The following is a 20,099-nucleotide window of genomic DNA, read 5'->3' on the forward strand; positions in this document are numbered from 1 at the left end:
AATCGAATAATAATTCTGAGGTCCCTGTGATTAAAGAAATAATTGAAATACTTTTTTTGCTGAGAAGCTTACTTGATTTCAAGTAGGAGCTGGTAATTGGTTTGTTGGCAGAATGACAACATTCCCTTTCCAAAATAGTGATAATTTCTAGATAGTATTTCATTAATGGTGTTCCATTAATGTCCTGTAAACTGAAGTTTTTAAGTTGATGTCTTCCACATTTTTCTCACTCAGTGCCCATTGAACCAGGTTTGTAATTTTTTTCATTTGTTAAATTGCTTATGATATTAGCAGTACATCTTCAAAGACAAACCCATTCAAGAAGGTTAAATTGCAACAATATATGTCTTGCACCTCTCTTTTTCTTTTGAAAGAACCTGGCTAATTTATAAAAGGCACTTCTCTTAAATGAATGTTTCTCCTAGTAGCGAAATCTTTATTCAATCTTCATTTACAAATAATGAACATCATCTTGCAAGCCCTTTCTATGCAGAACTTTCACTGACTTCCAGTTTTTCTTCCTTGGAATTCCAAAAATATCCCACAAAGTTCCTCTAGAATTATTTTGTTCCTTCTCTCCCCACTTCTCATTTCACCTCTGTGGTTGTTCCACACTTCCACATATTTATCTCTCATATTAATTAACATAGGGGATTTTTTGCATTAAATAAATGATATACTGTTATATACTGTATAATTTAATTTGAATGCAGAAATCCCTATGCTCATTAAACATTAAGATTGCATAGCCAAATAAAAAAAAACCAGAAAATACAAAAAAAGGTTTCAACAGCAAAATTAACTCCACTGCAACCTTAAACATTTAAAGTGGACAAAGCAGCAAACCAGAGAATGAGGCTTTAGTGATTTTTAGCTGTTTCCATTAGACAGCACTAGCTATTGCTGCGGGTGACTCAGGTACAGAGAGAACTTCTGTCCCTTTAGTTGTATAAATTCCCTCTCAATGAATCTGAGCGTTCCTTACCCTGGTATCCAGTTATAAGCTAAAGATGCTGCCTTTGCCATGATAACACTTTTTCCACATCCAGCCTCACCGTGTACTATAAGTGGTCTTCTGTTGAAAGACAGAATCTGATTCTTTGGGTCACACAGAAAAGTTTCTCTTCCTGCAACACAGGTAACCCTATATGGAGGGAGACGACAGGGAGAGGAACAGAGGCACTGATAAAAGTTTGGAGAAGAAAGTCAAGATAATCTACCATCCTGACACTAGTCCTCTGTCAAAAACAAGAGTTCAGGTTTTTTACCACACCCAGATGTATTTTCTATATCAGACAAAACTCTCATCATATTTGCTATGGGAAATCAAAGATACAACTTTATCCATGCTAAAGTAAATCCCTCCCATAAATCCCCTTTTACACCCTTTGTTGGGTGTAACTTCATTTTTATATGTACTGTTTTTTCCCTGAATTCATCTTTTTTGCATGAAGGTATCTGTCCTTATGTCAAGTACAAGGGAAACTTTCCTAGGCTGATGTGTCAATGTCACTATTTGTTGTGCAATTAGCTTATCAAATATCTCAGCGCCACGTTATTTCTCAATTGACACTACCAGGTCAAACTAATCTACTTGCTCACTGATTGATATTCCATTGAGGAAACACAGAAATAGAGGAAGTGAGACTTCGCCTAAAAGCCTCTAGGTTGCCTATCTGGACAAATCCAATGAACTACTGTTGCAAGCTCTCATCTGCTTTCCATTTATTGAGCTTGAGGGAGCAAATTCAGGTGAGGGTGAATATGTAGAGGACACACATGGAAATGTACTGTGGTTTCATTTAATTTCCACAGGAAGTCATTACTCACTTTTGTCCCCCTGAAACTTGCTAGATAAATGTTGCTCACTGACAAACACTAAATTTTCAGTCAGAGAAATAGTATTTTCTTGTGTTTATTGGGGAGGGCTGATGGCATCTGCAGTGCCTGTATATTGCACACTCCATTGCAGGTTGGTAACTGTGGTGTTTGCTTAGAAGTAAATGTGTGCTACTCTCCTATGTGTCATTAGGGGGCAGCAGACAATCCAGCAGGGGACCTGTAACCTGCGTGAACTGTGCCGTCAGATACTGCATCTGTGATAGCTGAATGATCTGAATATTGATATTCCCTAGGCCAAGGAGTTTAGCACGCTGTTGGATTAGGAGATAATAAAACAACAAGCCTTGCAGGAAGCAGTATCTGCCTCCTCTTTGTCTCAGAATCCACACTAACAGATGACCAAATTGTTGGCTGACAGAACAAGAAGGGTAGAACCCACTTGCTCACAATATTTTGAACATCATCAGCTTAGTTGGGTGATTGTTTTAAATTTCTTTGGGCATGGCTGGTCATAGCTGTCCAGATGAAGGGGAAGCAGGGTTAACAGTGTTGAAAAGGTTTTTATTATAAAATCTGCTTTTCGTTAACTGAGTGGACAGAACTTGAGGTGAAGACCAGGATTAAACAAAGGTAGAGAGCTGGTATACAGATACTTTGCACTTTTACATGTAAGGATCCGGAGACTATAACCCAGGTCTGCAGAGCCTGGGACAGTTTATGTTCCCACAGTGCTACCAGGAGGCCATACAGAGCCATACCCAGAAGCACTGTGGAGAGTAGGTGCCACAGGAAGTACTGCCCAAGAGACCCAAAGTGTCAGTACCATGAGGCCCTCTGATTGGCCAAACCCCCATTTAACCCTGTAGGGTGCCCCAGAAATTGTCTGGGCAACCACACAGACTTCACCTGATCTCTGTTCTCTGATCCTAGCTGATTCTGACCCTGACTCTTGCCTCCTAATTCTAGCCTGTTACTACCTATGATCCCCAGTCTCTGATTCCAGCCTGGTACTATCTCTGATCTCCAGTCTCCGACCCTGGCTTGACTTTTACCCTGACTCTTGCTTATTGAACCTGGCTCTAGCAATTCCTCTGACCTCAGCTCACCAACTAACGTCCCTGACATGTGGCTCCCAGCCCAGCTATGACCACTAGACCAGACTGCCTACACCCTGGTTCCTTACAATACAGCACTTTTATGTGTAGGTCTCAAAGTGCCTTACCAAAGTGTACATACTATTATCCTAATTTAGAGATGGGGAAGTGGAGGCACAAACTGGTTAAAGGTCTCTAGCCCCAGGTCACTCAGTGAGCCGAGAGAAGAATAGAACTCCAGGTGCTGTGCTATAATCACTACACTCACTAACTCTCAAACATATGAAATGCAACAAAGACAAACTATCTATCTGGCATCCACTTTGGCGGAACCAATGAAAGATTCCGAGTCTGCTAGAACTGTGCTATCAGAGATACAGTTGTGCCCTCATCCCTTCTCATCCTAAGGTTCTGCTACCTAATGAATAGTGTATTGCTGGTAATAGAGACCCTGTGGCAGAGATAAGTCAACCCTCTTCCTATATCCTACCTCTACCTTGTTGCTTCTTTTCTAAATTAATTTTTATACTGCAGTCCTTCTGGTTGAAATATGAACCTCTTTATCAGTTTATTCACATACTATTGCAACCATAACTCTGGCCCCGTGTGTGCATTTATTATAACCCACTCTTTCATTACTTGATCATGTGTTATTTCTGGAATAATTAAATGATACCATAGTTTCTTCTGAGACCCTAGATACTAATGTGTATCTAAGTTAATGCATGATCATGAATTTACACTGGATCATAATGCACATTATCATGCTTCAGAAAAGACCTGGCCCTGACTTACCAGCAGCAAAGCTTTTTCTCTTCCTCCATTCCCTCCCCCACAAATGGCTGATCTCAGGTGACCCATCCCTGCTCCCAGAAGATGATGCTCCCCTATACTAGATCCTGAGAAGGAGGAAGCCAAAGATAAACCTTAGCCACAGTAAGTCCCAGGATTTGTAGGCTGGGAGATCATTTTACAGGCCTTTCAGTTCATCCAAACAGTGCCCTGGTATGCTCTGCCTCATCTGGAAAATGGAGAGAGGTGGGGATAGAGAAGGGAATGAGAATTTGATCTAAAATTTATTGGTAAACTATTTAAAAAAAGCAGCAGCCCAGATTAGGGTGTTACTGTAGAAACCTTTTATGTGGCTGAAGAGGAAATAAGGCAATACCCATACTTTGAAAGGAAAAACCTCAGCAATCATTAAATCAGGTGAACTATTCTAAGTCTTCTTCACCACACTAGGTGCTATTTGTCTTTTGTCTAGAAGCATGAATTATGTAAATTAATTGCTCAACTCACAGTGCTTGGCAACGCTGGACGTGCTCCAGAATCTCTTCATCACTATAAGCTCTATACACTTGCTTTCTTTTCCTTGCATCCAGCCCCTCAGGGAAATTCTTTGAACAGGTCATTCTAGTAAAGGAAGAGCAGAAAAAAAGCCTTTGGTAGAGTTAAACGAAGGTTTTGGTTTTTTGGTTGGTTGGGGTTGTTTTTGTTTTTGCATGAAAAGATACCAGTAGTCTTGTTAACAGGCAATGATAGTTTTCCTTTAAAGGTGAACTGTTTTTGCTTCATGAAGATGTATAAAGAACGCTTGAAAGTTCTGTTTGAAAATTGTGTTCCTAGACATAGCTGACTGATCTGCATATTTTGAGAAATAGAAGAGGCAGGCCTTCATAAGGGTGTGCAAAACTTAGAACGATCTTCAGTTTGAATTAGCCAACTCCATGGCACTTCTGGAAAAAACTCTATGCTTTCGCATGTGCAATTTTATATGCTTAAGTCCCTAACACTACATTTAACCCGGACTCCATTTGGTATGTATGTTTTACAGTGCAGGATAAGGTTTTTACACATGTCACGTGAAGACAGTGGGACTGCAGAATTATCACTGAGGGCAGAATTTAGCCTTGTATCCTCAATCTTGTATTCTGTTGAACTGCATTATTTCCACAGTCGTTTGGAATTGTTTTAGATCAGAACATTTATTAATGCATCAGAGAACTAGATGTATTCGCAGCTCTGACATGCTAAGTAATGTGCAAACCTTGAACAAAAGTAATCTGCCAACTGTCCAGAAACTCATCTGCTTTATCCCAATTTGCTCCAGCTTTTGGTAACGAAAGCCTGGTTTGGGACAACACAAGAGGATTCTTCACTGTAACTTTTCAATGCAGCTGGAGCCCAGAATAATGGCAGTAGCTCTTACTCTCTGTGCTACTTATTTCTTCCCCTCATATGGGGTCATCTTCATAGACATCACTATGTAACTGACCTGTTGAAGTGGGTGATGACAATTTTCTGAAAGTCACTGCACAGGTGTTCAAAATAGTAGGCATGGGATCTGTTGATGATGGGGTTGATTCCATCCTTTCCCCAGCTAACACTCGTCTCACATTAGTGTAGAAAAAACAGAGCTATAATAGGTGTATACATAGCTGCTAGTTAGCTTACTTAACAAATCTTGGAAAGGATCCCAGGATGACTGTTCTCATAATAAAATCATTTCTGGATTATAAATTGTGCAATAACATTGTCATTGGGTGACTTTTTGCCACAAGATATTGCAAGGTTTAAGCTATAACAACCCTGTAGGATAGTTTGTACTTTAATGTTTTTATGTTACAGTTTTAGGCTTGCGGAAAGAAAAGAGACAAACGAAAGAGTGGCTAAAGATAAGGGAAACAGGGAAGAAGATGCCAGAAGGTGGAAGAAGGGAAATCATCAAGGGAAAGAGTTGAAAGATTAGACAGATAAAATAGTCAGACTGAAAAAGGAGTGGAGGTAGAGAGCTAGTGGTGAAGAAGGGAGAACACAGACAGCATGTTCTTGTCTGATAATTTTAATTTTGTTTTTAAAATTTGCCCAGTCCTGTGCAGAGGAGGAGGCTGGAAAAAGGGCTTAAGGAGAAAATAAAAGGTAAAGAGAAGCCAAAAATAATTATGTGCGTGTAATGTTTGTGTTTGCATTTTATTTTTTGATAGATGAATACAAATTGCTTGGTCTGAGAGTTAACTGGCCCCGAAACAAAAATAAATTAGTCAGCTTGGTTCTTATGCTACAATTACAGGAAGATGGGTTGCCATAGACCAGATTTTAATATTTAATGGGCTTCTTTTTTGGCCCTCCTGGCATGCTTTGAGTGCTTCTAGTACAAGAAATTGATAACAATAAATGACCATATACTGTTAATTAAATATTTATTAACCATTAATACTAGTATTAAACATTAAAGTTCAGATTCTCAACTCACAATGAACAGCATATTACTCCATGATTAGGCCCACTGAATTCAATAGGACTAGTTATGGAGTAGGTGAAATCAAGGTAAATTAAGGGTGGCATAATTTGAGATTTATATAGCATCGTAATTTTGCACTTTAAGGACTGTAAAAAAGATATGACCTCTCCCAGAGACCCTGCCATGAATACTGAACATAAAGAGAACAGGCAAAGCAAGAGATTAGGGAAAAGAGGGACAAAGGTTAAAATAAATGGGAGTAATATTAGATAGTGAGTAAATCTTAGACTGAGATGGGATAAAAAAAAGTAAATAACACAGGGATGAAGGTCAATGGGGGATAAGCAAGATGAAAGAAGTGGCTTTGGAGAAGGGATGTGAAGGAAGAGAGGACACTTGGCTTTCAGGAACAGGGATGTTGTTGCAGATGTAAGGAGCAGTATAAAAAGGCACAAACAGTGAAGGAAAGTAAAGATGAAAAAGCTCTTTGGTTTTCTTCATCTTTCCCTGGCCACTGGACTAATGCATGAAGTAAAGAGGTCCTCTGACATGGTGATAAAAACAAGGGACTATTAGTGTACCCTGGCATGGATGCTGTCTATGAACTTCTGGTGTGCTTCATATAGTGTTGTATTGACCACTGGTCTGAGTTGGTGGATATCAAGATATTTTGAAGCCTGTTTGCTTGACAAGTAGTATTGTATGTCACTAACGTTTCTCTTGAAGCAATGACAGTGATCTTCTGGACAGCCCTGGACCTGGAATCCTTAATCAATCTCTTGCTGCAAAACTTACAAAGGGAAAATACGTTCCGATTCCTAACGCATTTTTTAAACTTACTCTTAGAACACTTACAAAAATAAATGGCATGCTGTAAGAATGGCTTAGAGAATATGATAGGTACTAGCACAGCAATAAAGATACGAGCATTGTGGTTTGTCAGCATCACAAACTGTAGATTCCAATAAGATCTAGTAAACTGTGCTGAATTACACATAATTGTTTTGTTTTATGAATTTTCTGTAAATTGCAAGGTTAACATAGCAAATGGCAGGGAGAAATCTAGAAGACAGTAACACTATGAAAAAGACCTAGAAGTGATAGTGGACAGCAAATCATCCAAGAATTTGCAAAGTGATATGGATGTAATAAAAGGCCCATGCAATTTTGGGTTGCAAGCTCAAAGGGCCCTTCTTATGGAACAAGGCAGTAATAGCCTGGCTCTATGTGGTTTGGGTATGACCACACCTGGAATACTGCAACCAATCCTAGAACATTAACAGAAAGATATTGACAAACAAGAGGAAGTTCAGAGAAGAGCAACAAAACAGAATTGGGGATTGGAAGGATTGACATGGGAGGAATGATGATGAACTTAATGCATACAACTTGTCTAAACAATAACCTACAGGAGACATAATAGTCTGCAAATATATCAAAGGATATTAATGCCAAAGATTTAGAGGATTTCAGTGGGGTAAATGGGGAATAATTAAGAGTAAGTATCAAGATGGTGAACATTTAGGCTGAATATAAGGGAAAACTTTCTGACCTGTGATAGCAAGTAAAAATGCTCTTGCCAGGGCTTTGATGGTAAGTAAGGTATAATTCCTCCCAAAACATACTTATGCCTGTGGATAACCTCTATTATAGCCTCTGTTAACTTTAGGGTTTATTTAAACGGAGGAAGCACCTACACACCAGAGATTTTAATTGCAACCCTTTATTCTATTAATCTAGTGTTGTTGTTTGAAGAGAGAAAATCTTTAAGAAAGACTCACGAAGCATGAGACACTAAAATCCCTAGTCAAAGGAAAGAATACCAGTCATAGGATGAGATCTCCATTTTCTTCATCAGTGTCAGGGCCTGACTCTTTGCTGGATTGTATTCTAACTACGTTATATTCTTTCTAAATGAGTCAACTGTTAATTAACATGCTATTTTGTGGAGCAGCTACCAGACTGAGAATTAGAGTGTTGAGGTGTATTCTGAGCCTGGGGTAGTCACTTAACCTCCTTGTTTCTCCATCTGAAAAATAGGGATACCCATCATTTCCCTGCCACTGACTTTCTGACTGGGTCTCACTGAGCTCAGTTACCCCATGTCTGAAATGGGATAACAAAGTACCTATCTGCCTTCAAGATCTGCAGATGTCAGAATTATTAGCATCATTATTAAGCAACACCTTCTGCTGGTGCATTTTGTACTATAAAGGGAGAAGTGTTGTTCATTTAAACACTGATAACTTTAATTCGTAGATGATAGTGTTGAATGGAACTGCCTAGATCACTGAGTCCACCCTCCTCTGCAACTCTACAGGCTGAAATGTTTCTTCTATATAGCTGTTTAGAAATGGCTTTTTCAATGTGTTGTGGTTCCCCCCCCCATTGATTCCAAACCATTTGAGAGATTCATTTGTTCTCCATTCATTTAAAATGGAATCTTCTTCTTAGCATATGCACAAAGTGCCTCAGGTGGCACGTGACCAGGATTCATCACTGAATTTGGTCTGCTGGTTTGGAATGAAAAACATTTATATTCCTTAACCAAAGGACTTCCAAACAGAAGTGATAAAACACGAACCTGATAGGTAGAAGCCTGTAAACACTTGGGTCAAAAATTTCATCCAGTTTGTACCACTGATTAAGAAGCTGCATTTCTTTGTCATATTCGACGGCAGGTTTATGTTGTGTGAGTGGAGACCCATTAGGCGAATCCTGCTCATCTGAAATATTTGATTCTGGTTCTTTATTGGGGTGGGTCTCAACTATCTTTTCTTTTGATGACTTGTCAGTTCCCAGAATATTTTGGGTAACACCAGCCTGATTATCATCTACCTGTTCTGTTTTCTCAGTCAGAACTGCCTCTTTTGATCCACCATGTAATACGCTACTTGGCATATTCTGCTTTAGCTTTATTGCAACCAGCTTTATGCTTTCAATTGTGTCTTTAATTGCGTCTAAGTTTTCCTTTGATATGATTTCTGGGATGACAGGATTGTCATGCTTTTGCCCAATGAAAACCTGAAAACAGAACAATGAGAAAATAAAGAGCCATACAAAGGGGACACAATACAGCCCTGGTATACACTTTGTGCAAAAATCAAGTAATTAAGTTTCCACAGGGTGTAACTTAGTGGCATATTTACCAATTACCTCCTCTTCAGTACATTAGATCTGTAGGATGTGCATTGTACAGAAAATAAAATAAACAATCCCTAGAAAATATACTAGAAATCATAGAAAATTAACCCCAAGCTTACAAAACATGTGGTGTCCCAACTCCTGGCACTTCTTCAGCATTTTCAAATGAAGTAAAACCATGCGGTGATCATTGCTGACACCATCTTTTAGCCCTTATCTTAGGTCCAGCATCCGGAAGTTGTAACCTCTTTCTTTACAGTAATTGTACAGACGAGGGTATGAGACTTTTCCATTAATGCATTTCTTTCTGCCTTTGCATCTGGCTCAAAAAACAAGCATACTGAGGCTAAATGGTTCTATTGGTATAAAATACAGCTTTGCAGCATTTCATGCTATCCCAAAGATTTAAATGAGTCAATGGGATAAATATTTCCCAAATAAAAGAGGTGTTTAGAGATTATTTCATGGTTTGATATGCTTTTTCATTCATGACCAGATGGTACTACATATAATACAGTCACCTAAGGTGCACTGTTTATGATCACTATATGCACACATCTTCCCAATCACAGTCTAGCCATTTTGCTCATAGGGTGTACATTGTAACTAAAGATTTAAACACTCACAACCCTTTGGATGTTCACAATCCAGATGCAAATGTTGTGAGTGGCTCCTTTCTCAAAAATAGGACAGCCAAACCCCAAGACTATAGCACCCTTAAATGTTGGGATGAAAATCTGAAGGCAAATTTTGGGAGTCCATCTCCATCTCTTTACATGCTGGGAACTGCACTTGCCTGAGGTACACAAACCTCACAGCAGATTTGTTCCTGTGTGCAACCTTTGTAGGGTGGTTTTCCCCTCCCATCTTTACATCAATTTTATTATTAGCATCTTTTAAAACTAATTTGTCGTCTTTTAAATGTATTAGGTATAAATACTGAAATGCAGCATGCTTGACAGCTGTATTTTTAAAGGGACATGGGAGAATTCCCACCTTTTATATAGACAGCCCAAATGCACAGTTACTGGAACCTCCACACCACTGTTAGGAAAAAGGAAATGTACCCAGACTTTTCTGAAGGGTTGGGTATGGCAGATTGGGAGTATTTTAGTGCTGACATCACGTGAAAATTTTATTGTTTCTTTTTTTAATAGAATGACTTGTTCATACTCGTTTGACGTTTCACACGCTAGGGTCCTGGAACTCGTATTTAAATGTAAAAAAACTCTAGTGATGACTGCCATTTCCACTAACACACACTTTTTTTGCCTAAATGATGTCTATTTAGATGGCAAGTTTTTCAGGGCAGGTACCTGTCTCCCCACCCCCACCCCATTTTACATGTGCATAGCACTTCATATGTTCAGAGCACTGTACAAACAACAACACATTAACCCCAGGCGGTAGATAGGTAGGTACATATTATTAATTATTATTATTATTATTATTATTCTTACTTTACAGATGGCGAAACTGAGACAATAAATGAAGGCCAAACAGTGAGTCAAGGGCAGTCAGATTTAGAACAACAACCTCCTGACTCCCAGTCTTATCCTCTTTCCCCCAAACTAGACTTCCTAGCAAAGCTTTGGGCACTATATAGTGAATAATAATAATTAGCCCAGATGTGATACATGATAGTCCAGGAATCTCAGGGTGTGGGAGTATCCGTGGCGGGAACGGGGCTGGTTTCCAATTGCTATACCTTGATAACCTCCGCAAATGTAGACCATAAAGACTTTCTTTCTGGCTGAATATGGTATATTGATGTGTCCCCTAATTATAGTCCTGTCTCTGTCACTATCAGGAGGGTCCCGTTGTTTATCTTCTCCCAGATTAGCAGGCCCCTCCCAGCTCCTCAGGAACAAATAGGGTGACCAGACGTCCCGATTAAATCGGGACTGTCCCGATTTCAAGGAGTTTGTCCCGCATCCCGACCACAGTACGTCCAGAACGCCATTTGTCCCGATATTTTGTTTCCTGGTCTTCGGCGTCAATTTGGCGGAGAGTCCTTCAGTCGCGGACGGTCTTTGGTGGTATTTCGGCAGTGGGTGCTTCTTTCTTTGGCGGCAAGGTTTATTACCCGCTGCCGAAATACAGCCTAAGACCGTCCGACTGAAAGGCTCTCCGCCGAATTGCCGCCGAACTCCCGGACGGGTGAGTGTTTTTTAAAAAAACAAAACAAAAAAACAAAAAACCCACGCCCCTCGCCCCCTGCGGTGGTCCCAATATTTCCCCCCTTAACACGTGGTCACCCTAGTAACAAAGGAGTAGAAGACTTTGTTTTTTCAGCCCTGCTTGCAGACTGGGGCTCCAGCTGAGCTGTACTTTGTGATGAGGATTCACTGTAGAGAGGTCTGTCTGCTCCACTATCCTGACTGGAATGCTCATTTTCAGCTAAAGCAACAGTTTCTGACAAAGCACTTTTCAATGAGTCTGTCATCACTCTGTTGTTTCCCTTGTCATCACTAATCTCCAGGCTCTTCAAGTGAGGTATTTCATCTGTTCTCTGTGTTGGCAGGACCCAATTATTTAAATTTACCCCTCTCTGCATTGCTATCGTGTGCCTTTTGAAGAACAACTCCTCTTCTGATAAACAGGTTTTATTCTTCTGTTGAGATCCATCTGAAAATGCACTGGAATTTGCATGGTGACTTCTGGCCTGATCTGTAGTTTTTTCTTTGGACTGAAGAGAAATAAAATTGTGACATAAGAAACCTTACTGCAGCACCATGTCAAAATATGTACCGTACTGACTAGGGCCAAATACTGCAATGCAAATGCGTGCACACAATTGTCATCAACTTCAGTGGGAGTTACATATCTGTATGGACTGCAGGGGGTGAACTAATGGTAGAGTTCAGCATTGTGACGTGAAAGACCTAAATTTGAGTCTGTCTCTTGTGGGAGTGGTGCAGACAGCACATCAAATCTATGTGGCAATGGGAGGGCCTTGTGTTGCTAAATGGAAAACCCTCCTAGAGGCTAGACTCCCTCATTTTACTTCTTGTCTCTCACTACATCAAATGTCAGCTCCTGTTCCTCATCTGCTGGCTTCTACATAATCTTCCCCCAAACCAGAATAGTTGTTTTCATTTCCTTCTGCTTCCCATGTCATTTCCTACACTTTCCCCAAATCCCCTTGCCTTTCTTTCCTCTTAGTCATGGAGTTTAAGACCAGAAGGCCTCCTGTGCAACCTCCTGTAGATCACAGGCCACCAATATCTCCCAGAATCTGCATGCTAAACCCAACAACTGAAATTAGACTAAATTGTTACAGCCCACAGGAGACTGAACTATTATGTGCCACAGATAGAGCCTGGCAGACATGCCAACTCTTGCAAATTGATCTTGAGAGACACGATTTCTAAGTAAAACTAAGTCTGACTCATGATCTTGTGATAGAACTCTCAAATGTCAGGATTAGGGCTGTCAAACGATTAAAATAATTGATTAATCGCAGTTTTAAACAATAATAGAATATCAATTTACACTTATCAATATTTGTGGATGTTTTTCTACATTTTCAAATATACTGATTTCAATTACAACACAGAATACAAAGTGTAGAGTGCTCACTTTATATTTTTGATTATTTTGTGCTTTCTCCTCTTTCACATCTCCTTTCCATACTCACTGGTATTAATCCTGTTAATCCCTCCTTGTATGGAAGAACACAATGATGTCAATTTTCCCACACAGGGTGGGAGGGAAGAAAAAGATACTGAGGAAACGCCCTACCCAAGGACCTGTTGGAAAACTCCCTTCACTACATGGGATGGGGGAGATCAAAGGAACCGCAGCTGATGACCTCACTCCCTGCACACACTTTTTGGGCTCCCATCATTCCCCGACATAATCAGATGGAGCATGTCTTCATTTGAAACCTTACTGACATACATTTTAAGTAGAGCTCTACTTGTAAGTCTATGGCTGGACAATTGGGTTGATGTTTTTCACTGATTCTTACCCTCCAAGTAAAAGCCTCTATATTTCCCAAGGCAGCTCGACTTTCATCCTCAAGTGTTGCCTGACATCCAACAGGCTGCTTCAGCCTTCGAGCAAGGCGATGCTCCATATGATGCTAGAAACATGGGTAAGAGATGAATTAGCAAACTTTATTTTTCAGCTATTCCAAGCAATCTGAAAACAAGGGAAGTTGGCACATACCTTTAAATGGGACTTCACTTGTACGTCAGTTTCTCCACTTATTTTTGTACTGGGTACATGCCAATGCCAATATTGTCTCTAGATATCAAACAAAAATTAAGGGGTTCCTTAACAGTACATTTACACTTTAATCCAGAAAATTTTGTTGTTTTTTTTAAGAAAAAACTTGAAATGGTATATCCAAAACCCACACCAAAATACCAGCTAAAACCAAAAAAAATAGTCAACGAGTTAAATTCAACTGCTAGTTCAAGCCTCCTTCTGAAGAGTCACAATGTAAAGATACTTTCTGAAGATTTGTAATAAGGTATCAGCTTTGACAAATGATTTTAAAATCATGATAATTGAGCCATTCTTGAGAAACCCATTTCTCAGATAGGTACCTCTAGCAGTCCTCTATATTCTTAATAACTAACACATATTAAGGGCCAAATCCTGATTGCCTTACTTACATAAATAGTTCCACTGAAGTCAATATAAAGACTAGCATGAATAAGTGAACTACAGTATGGTTCACACTTCCTCTGGGGCTCACAATCCCCAGACTAGGAACTCTCCATCTACAGTAATGGAAATATTTACATGAGTAAAGCAAGCAAGACTGGGCCCTAACTATACTTTCTATTGCTTAATTGTGTTATTAGTTAGTACATTGAAATTCTACTGTTTTAATTGAGCAAGGAAGAAAACATGTTCTTGCACTTAAAATGTTGTCATTGTCTTTATTTGCTATTTTTCAGAAATACTTTAGATTTGTTTCCATAACTCAAGAAGTTAACTCACCCCAGCCCACTTAGAGCTGACAGCTTTGTACAGAGATTGCTGGGAACATGAAATCTGTGGGGAAAAGAACAATTCCTGAAGGGTTTTGGATGAAGTCTGGCTGTTCAAATTACTGTGCTGCTGAAAATACAGAGAAACTTTTTATTAGAAATTTAAAATTTTTCTCCAGATTTAAATTTTAGGGACATGATTTGGCTCATAGAGTTTGAATAAACTGTTACTATGAACCTTCCACTAAAGTAATTTCAGAGTATAACACAGTTTGTCTTTACAGTTTGTAAAGTATCAAAATGTCAGGTATATACCAAAGCATCATGCATTTATGAACAGCAGGCAGGGGTTAAACTGATGGAGAAAAAGTAAAGGTACTCTTCAAAGCTCTATCTTCAACCAAACTCTACCTAGCAGAGATACTACAGTGTGATACCACAATGAAACAAGTTGAAAAGTGAGTGATTGTTTAACCTGAGTGAGTGTTATATCATCTTTCTCATTTATTTGTAAAGGAAAGCAGCGTTGTAATGTTTGATTACATATATCAGGGATGGCCAAACTTACTGACCCGCTGAGCTGCATATGACCATCTTCAGAAGTTAGAGAGCTTGGCACACTTGCTGGAGCTCGGGGCTTCAGCCCTGCGGGGCACACTTTCTGGGGCTTGAGGATTCAGCCCTGCTCCTGCTGAAGCTCCAGCAGGTGCCTCCCGCAGGGCTGAAGGCCCAAGACCCCCCCCCATGAGGCAGAAGCCCCTAGCCCTGCCACAGGGAAAAAGCCTTGAGACCCCCCGACACACACACCCACACACCACTTTGGTAGGTAGAAAATGGGAGGGGAAGAGGGGGCTCTGAGAGCCACACTTTAACTGTAAAAGAGCCACTTGTGGTTCACAAACTGCCATTTGGCCACTCCTGACATATATGATGGGGGTATAGAAACCCCCCAAGGCCCAGAATGTGATTAATGACAGCCTGTGTGCTCAATCAGCTACACCTGCAGGAGATGTCAAGCTTGGAGGGAGGAATTAAAAGGGCTGAACAGGAGTCAGCTGGTGGCTGGTCAGGAAGAAAAGCAGATGGCTGGCGCGCTCTCTCTCTGAGAGACGGGGAGCTGAGCTGGATGCTAGCAGACAGAATCTCCCTGAAGGAAAGGTAAGCCTGCAACAGGGAGCACCAGGCAGTTGTAATGCAAAACTGGGTTCTCTGTGCTGGCAGAGAGACCTTCAGGGAGCAGGAAGATTTCTGCAGGTTCAGTGACTCTCCTGTGAGGGAAGTGAATGGCTGAATGTGCCAAGGAGCTCGGCAGTGAGCCTGGAGAAGAAGTTCAGACAGAGTGATGCCAATACACAGTGAGCCCGGGAAGAGACTGTGGGAAAGGCCTAAGCAAGGTAGGAAGCGTAGTGGTCCAGGGAGGCAGCAATGGGTCTGTGCAGACAAGCCTTAACAGCCTATTCAAGGGTCCCTGGACCAGAACCCAAAGGTGAGGAAGGGAAGGGATCATATGGGTATGTCTACATTACAGCTGGGCGTGAGCTTCCTAGCCCAGATCAGCAGACTCAGAGTAGCATGTGTGGGGCTCAAATCAGAGCACCAAAAGTAGCGGAGTGGACATTCGGGCTTAGCCCCTCTAGCCTAGGGGGTTGGTCGGCTTGACTCCCTAAGTTGCAGTCTCCATAGTGCTATTTTTATCACACAAGCTTGAGCACCATGTACATTAGTGCGAGTTTGCCTACCTGGGCTGGGACGCTCACTCCCAGTTGCAGTGTATATATACCCAAAGTGACCTGGCCAGTGAGGCACAAGAAAAAGCAGACCGCCACAGGGGGCACCAACAGAGGTGAGTTTTTGTTCTTACTCCAACTTTGAGTACAGTACAAAGTCACCTCAGGCCACTAGTCAGCAAAGGCTTCATCGTCCTAAATGAGCTCTGTATCTGCAGACATTAGTCTGCTCTAAGAGGGGAACAGCGATGTAAACCAGAATTTAGCCTTATGACCATGGGCAGCACGTGACTCCTGCATTTAGGGAGGCTGGACATGAGTGCTGGAAGCTCTCTAGCTCTCTAGAAGTGGGGGGGGGGGAGAAAGGAATTGGTGCTTGGATTATGGCCCCACCCCCTACCCTAAGGCTCTGCCCATGCTTCACACACACACACCCCGTCCACCCCAGGCCCACCACTCATGCCTCTCTGCCCTCTCCCCAAGTACCCCCTCCCTTGAGGACCCCCTCGCCCACCACTTGCACCTCTCTGCCCCTTCTGCCAAGGCCTCCCGCATGCCCACCACTTCTCTGAATTTAAAGTGAAAAGCAGTGTCCCTGGTTACTGAGACCTCATTAAACCAGCACACTGAGACTCTATATTGAAGTACATACAGTCACAAGTGATGCTTGTAGTTATTGCTTGAGTATCCTCTGGCACTGGCCAGACTTCCATTCCAGAATGCACTGGGCTCAGGGTAGAATATAGTCCTATATTAGGACACAGACTAACTGGAAACAGTACCTTTTCTACTTGTTCCAAAATCCTTGTCAAAAACCCATCCCAAGATATTGTATACTGTATCAATGGAGAAGACGTCTCCCAAATTAAGCTCTTAAATTGGCCTATTTGAGCATTTACACAAGCACATACACAAATTAGGTAATTAGATATTTGTCTGCTCATATCACAAGCAGCTCACCTTGATATTTTATTTTAATATTTAAAAATATTCAGTATGATCTTGGAATTGCCAACAATCAAAAATGTACAGAAGTATAAGAAACAAAAACGTTTCTGATTTTAAAACAATACCTTTTTAATTCTTCCAGACCATTTGTAATTTCTGCTAATCAGGCCATTCCAGCACTTTTGAAAAACATGTGTTTTGATTTCTTTCCCTCCAGAGAAGTCTGCTGTATAAATTCTCGGAATAGACTCCATATGCTGAACTGTCCTTCAGCCAGTATCTTTCAATGAGAAGTAAAGAGGTCACATGAATTCATTAACCTATTAGAATCTGTGTCAATATTTACAAAACATGCACATTAATTACAAATATTTAGTCACGTGTTTTGGGATATATGTGACAACTTGCAGTGTGTGTGTTTGTTTGTTGGAAAAATATTTTTTTAAAAGTGCATTTAGTATTTGTAAAATGTGTTAACAGGCTTACTCAATGTGGTACTTGCCCTGAGGAACTACATTCAACCCAATCCTGTAAACAACCTCATTCACTAAATGATCCTAGTTCGTTTGCCTAGCACCATCCATCCCGAGCACTGTATGAGGCAGGAATCCTTGTGGTGGGGAAAAGTATGTGATCATATAGTTAGAGTATCACAGTGTACGTGCACAAGAGGGCAACCTTCATTCTGGCATTTCCTCACTTTTGAGTGATTGACTTTGCAACCTTAGAACTAGATTATAATTTTTTTTTGGTATGTGAGATTATATGGGCTATTATAAGGAAAGCTATAGGATGGGTGGGAAGATGCAAACAAAACCATGGTGTATATCAGTAGTTTAGCTAAAAACTTGTAATACTCGTGACAATATTCATTGGAGGGGAAAAAAAAAGTAAAGCTGATGCTACAACATCTTGAAGCAGCTACAGAGGCCATGTACTTAGCCCATTGATGAAAATCTGATGTGTTATAATAGCAAAGGGGAACACCTTTTCCAGGTCAAGGGACCAACAATCTTCCAATTAGTAGAGATCAAACAGCTCCCTATGCTAGAGATTGTATCTCACTAGATGAAAATGTTTTTTACATTCTTATTTTCCTTACAAGAAATGATAAAATGTATTACTGACACAAAGATACTTATTTCATTTAAACTTGAGTCTACATAAGATGTATCATAGAGTTTGTCTCTCAATGATACCATAAGAGATACTTGGATTATGAGAAAAATATCTATTCTGAATGATACTCTGTAAACTCACCGTGAAAGTAATGTTGAACTCTATTTCTGGTAATTATCAGTGACAGAGGCTGCAGACAATTATGCCCTCAGACACCTGCACAACCCTATTAGTCTCCAATAAAGTGATGCAGTTATAATTTGGCCTGCTGTCTCTGCCATACCTTCTAATGCTGTGACCTTATCGGCTCTCACAACCCAGGCAGCTTGGGATCCAACCCAGATGAGAGAGAGAGAGATCCAAATGTCAGAAATCTGGGGAATGGGACAAATTTATGTATCAAGCACTTGAAATCACACATGCTGCCAACATGCATGTTGATACTATGGTGATGTGCAGCACCAGCATATAACCTCTAAGGTATATGGGGATTGGAGGAAGCCCTTTGAGTTTTACAAAGACCGTCTGAGCCAAACAGTGATTGGATTTAGACTGTCATGTCACCTGTTTTGGGGTCATTCCTCACTCACTCTGGGCACTGGTACACAGTGGATGCAGTCTGTTGTTTCTGTCATCTTCATTAAATCTCTTAACGTGCTTACCAGTGCCTCAGCCAAAATAAATACTCCCTAGAGCTGTTCTTATGGGGCTTATGGAGCATGTTGGTGAGTGTGAGAGACTCAATTTTCAAACTGAAAAACTGACAGCTAGGACAGTCTATTTTGGTGCAGTCAGGGAAGCTAGCACAGGAGCATTTATAATGGTGGGACAAGCAGTGTAAAGAGTCCCTGTGTAGCCATGTAACACCCAGACCTCCCTTCACCACAAATCCTCTCCCATTTCAAAATAAATCTGGACCCATGATATACAGAAAAGGAATATGTTAAAATGATAGGAAACAGTATCTATGCTTCAATCTTTTGTCCCATCCCAACATCATTGAATTTTCAGCTCTGTAGCTGGAGGCCCAGCTTTTAAGATTCTGGAGCAATGCAGATTGATTGTCCTCGTTCCTTCTGAGTTTTGTGCTATATTGTGCATTGGTCTTTTGCTCATTTTCTACTCTAATCTCCTCTCATGCTCCCTTCTTCCATCCCTAATTCTCACCCTTATAATATTTAGTTAACCTTTATACATTACATGCTGTACAAACATTTCCTCCTCCACTCTCTCTGCTGCTCCTATTCTCACACTCATTTGGTTTCAGGCCTGGTCTACACTTGACATTTAGATTGACATAGTTACATGGCTCAGAGGTGTACAAATCTCACACCCCTTAGTGCTGTAGCTATGCCAAACTCACTCCCACTGCAGACACAGCTAGGTTGAGAAAAGAATGGTTCTGTTGACCTAGTGACCATGACTGGGAGGAAGTATCTATGCTATGGTACTGCACTGGTGTAGCTGTGCCCCTGTAGTGCAGTGATAGCCCCAGTCCTTTCCTCAGCAGGCTTCCTATTGTTTCCTCTGTCTCTCCAAATGCTAATGTGAGAAGCCTGGGCACAATCACTGCCTGACCGTGGTGGTGATGCAGCTGAGTTCCTACAGGCTTGCCTCCAACACTACTACTGCCTGAAATCAGAGTAAGTCTCTGTGAATTTGACTACTGGGGGGTGGGAGGGGAGTAGTAACACGTGACAGGTCTTCCGGTGATAGCAATACAGTTTCTGCAAGGCATACATGCACTTAGTCATGCTGCTGTCCGTGTTTTCCCAATTCTGCTTTGTTGCAGCTAGTGCATCCTGGCTATAGAGTTCACAAAAACCCAGGACAAAACATTGCTTGTATAACTGACAAGAACATCCAGGCAGATCCTGACAAAGTGGATGTTCTGGGTTTGTTAAGACACAATCACCCCAAAGCAAAGGATATACATGAGCTGTGTTGCTGCCTGCTGCCATGGAGAGGCTGGGAAGTGCACTACCTAGCAACGTGGCAAGGGATGAAGGGAAAGGAACGTAGCAGAGAAGGGGAAAAA

At 40.9% G+C, this 20,099-nt stretch overlaps 1 protein-coding gene across 6 annotated transcripts; it reads right to left on the reverse strand.

Moving 5' to 3' along the window:
* Positions 1 to 950: 950 nt before the first annotated feature.
* Positions 951 to 19,882, reverse strand: LOC123370924. 6 transcript variants are annotated; one of them, XR_006579635.1, is made up of 9 exons: positions 18,345 to 19,882; positions 17,068 to 17,222; positions 14,278 to 14,397; positions 13,495 to 13,572; positions 13,295 to 13,408; positions 9,441 to 12,010; positions 8,762 to 9,201; positions 4,236 to 4,349; positions 951 to 1,144 (listed from the first exon to the last, which is right to left on the reverse strand). XR_006579635.1 is itself a non-coding variant. In XM_045017847.1 (6 exons), exons 2-6 carry the CDS (start codon positions 17,194 to 17,196, stop codon positions 11,576 to 11,578), a joined length of 876 nt encoding a protein of 291 aa, XP_044873782.1. In that variant the 5' UTR covers positions 17,197 to 17,222; positions 18,345 to 19,882; the 3' UTR covers positions 8,702 to 11,575. The 6 variants fall into 6 exon arrangements, 1 of the variants encoding a protein (XP_044873782.1); XR_006579637.1 differs by having other exon boundaries at positions 8,762 to 12,010; positions 14,278 to 14,331; XR_006579636.1 differs by having other exon boundaries at positions 8,762 to 12,010; positions 14,278 to 14,394.
* Between the last annotated feature and the right edge of the window lie 217 nt (positions 19,883 to 20,099).

This window comes from Mauremys mutica, chromosome 5 (assembly GCF_020497125.1).
Source record: "Mauremys mutica isolate MM-2020 ecotype Southern chromosome 5, ASM2049712v1, whole genome shotgun sequence".
Lineage (NCBI taxonomy): Eukaryota > Metazoa > Chordata > Testudines > Geoemydidae > Mauremys > Mauremys mutica.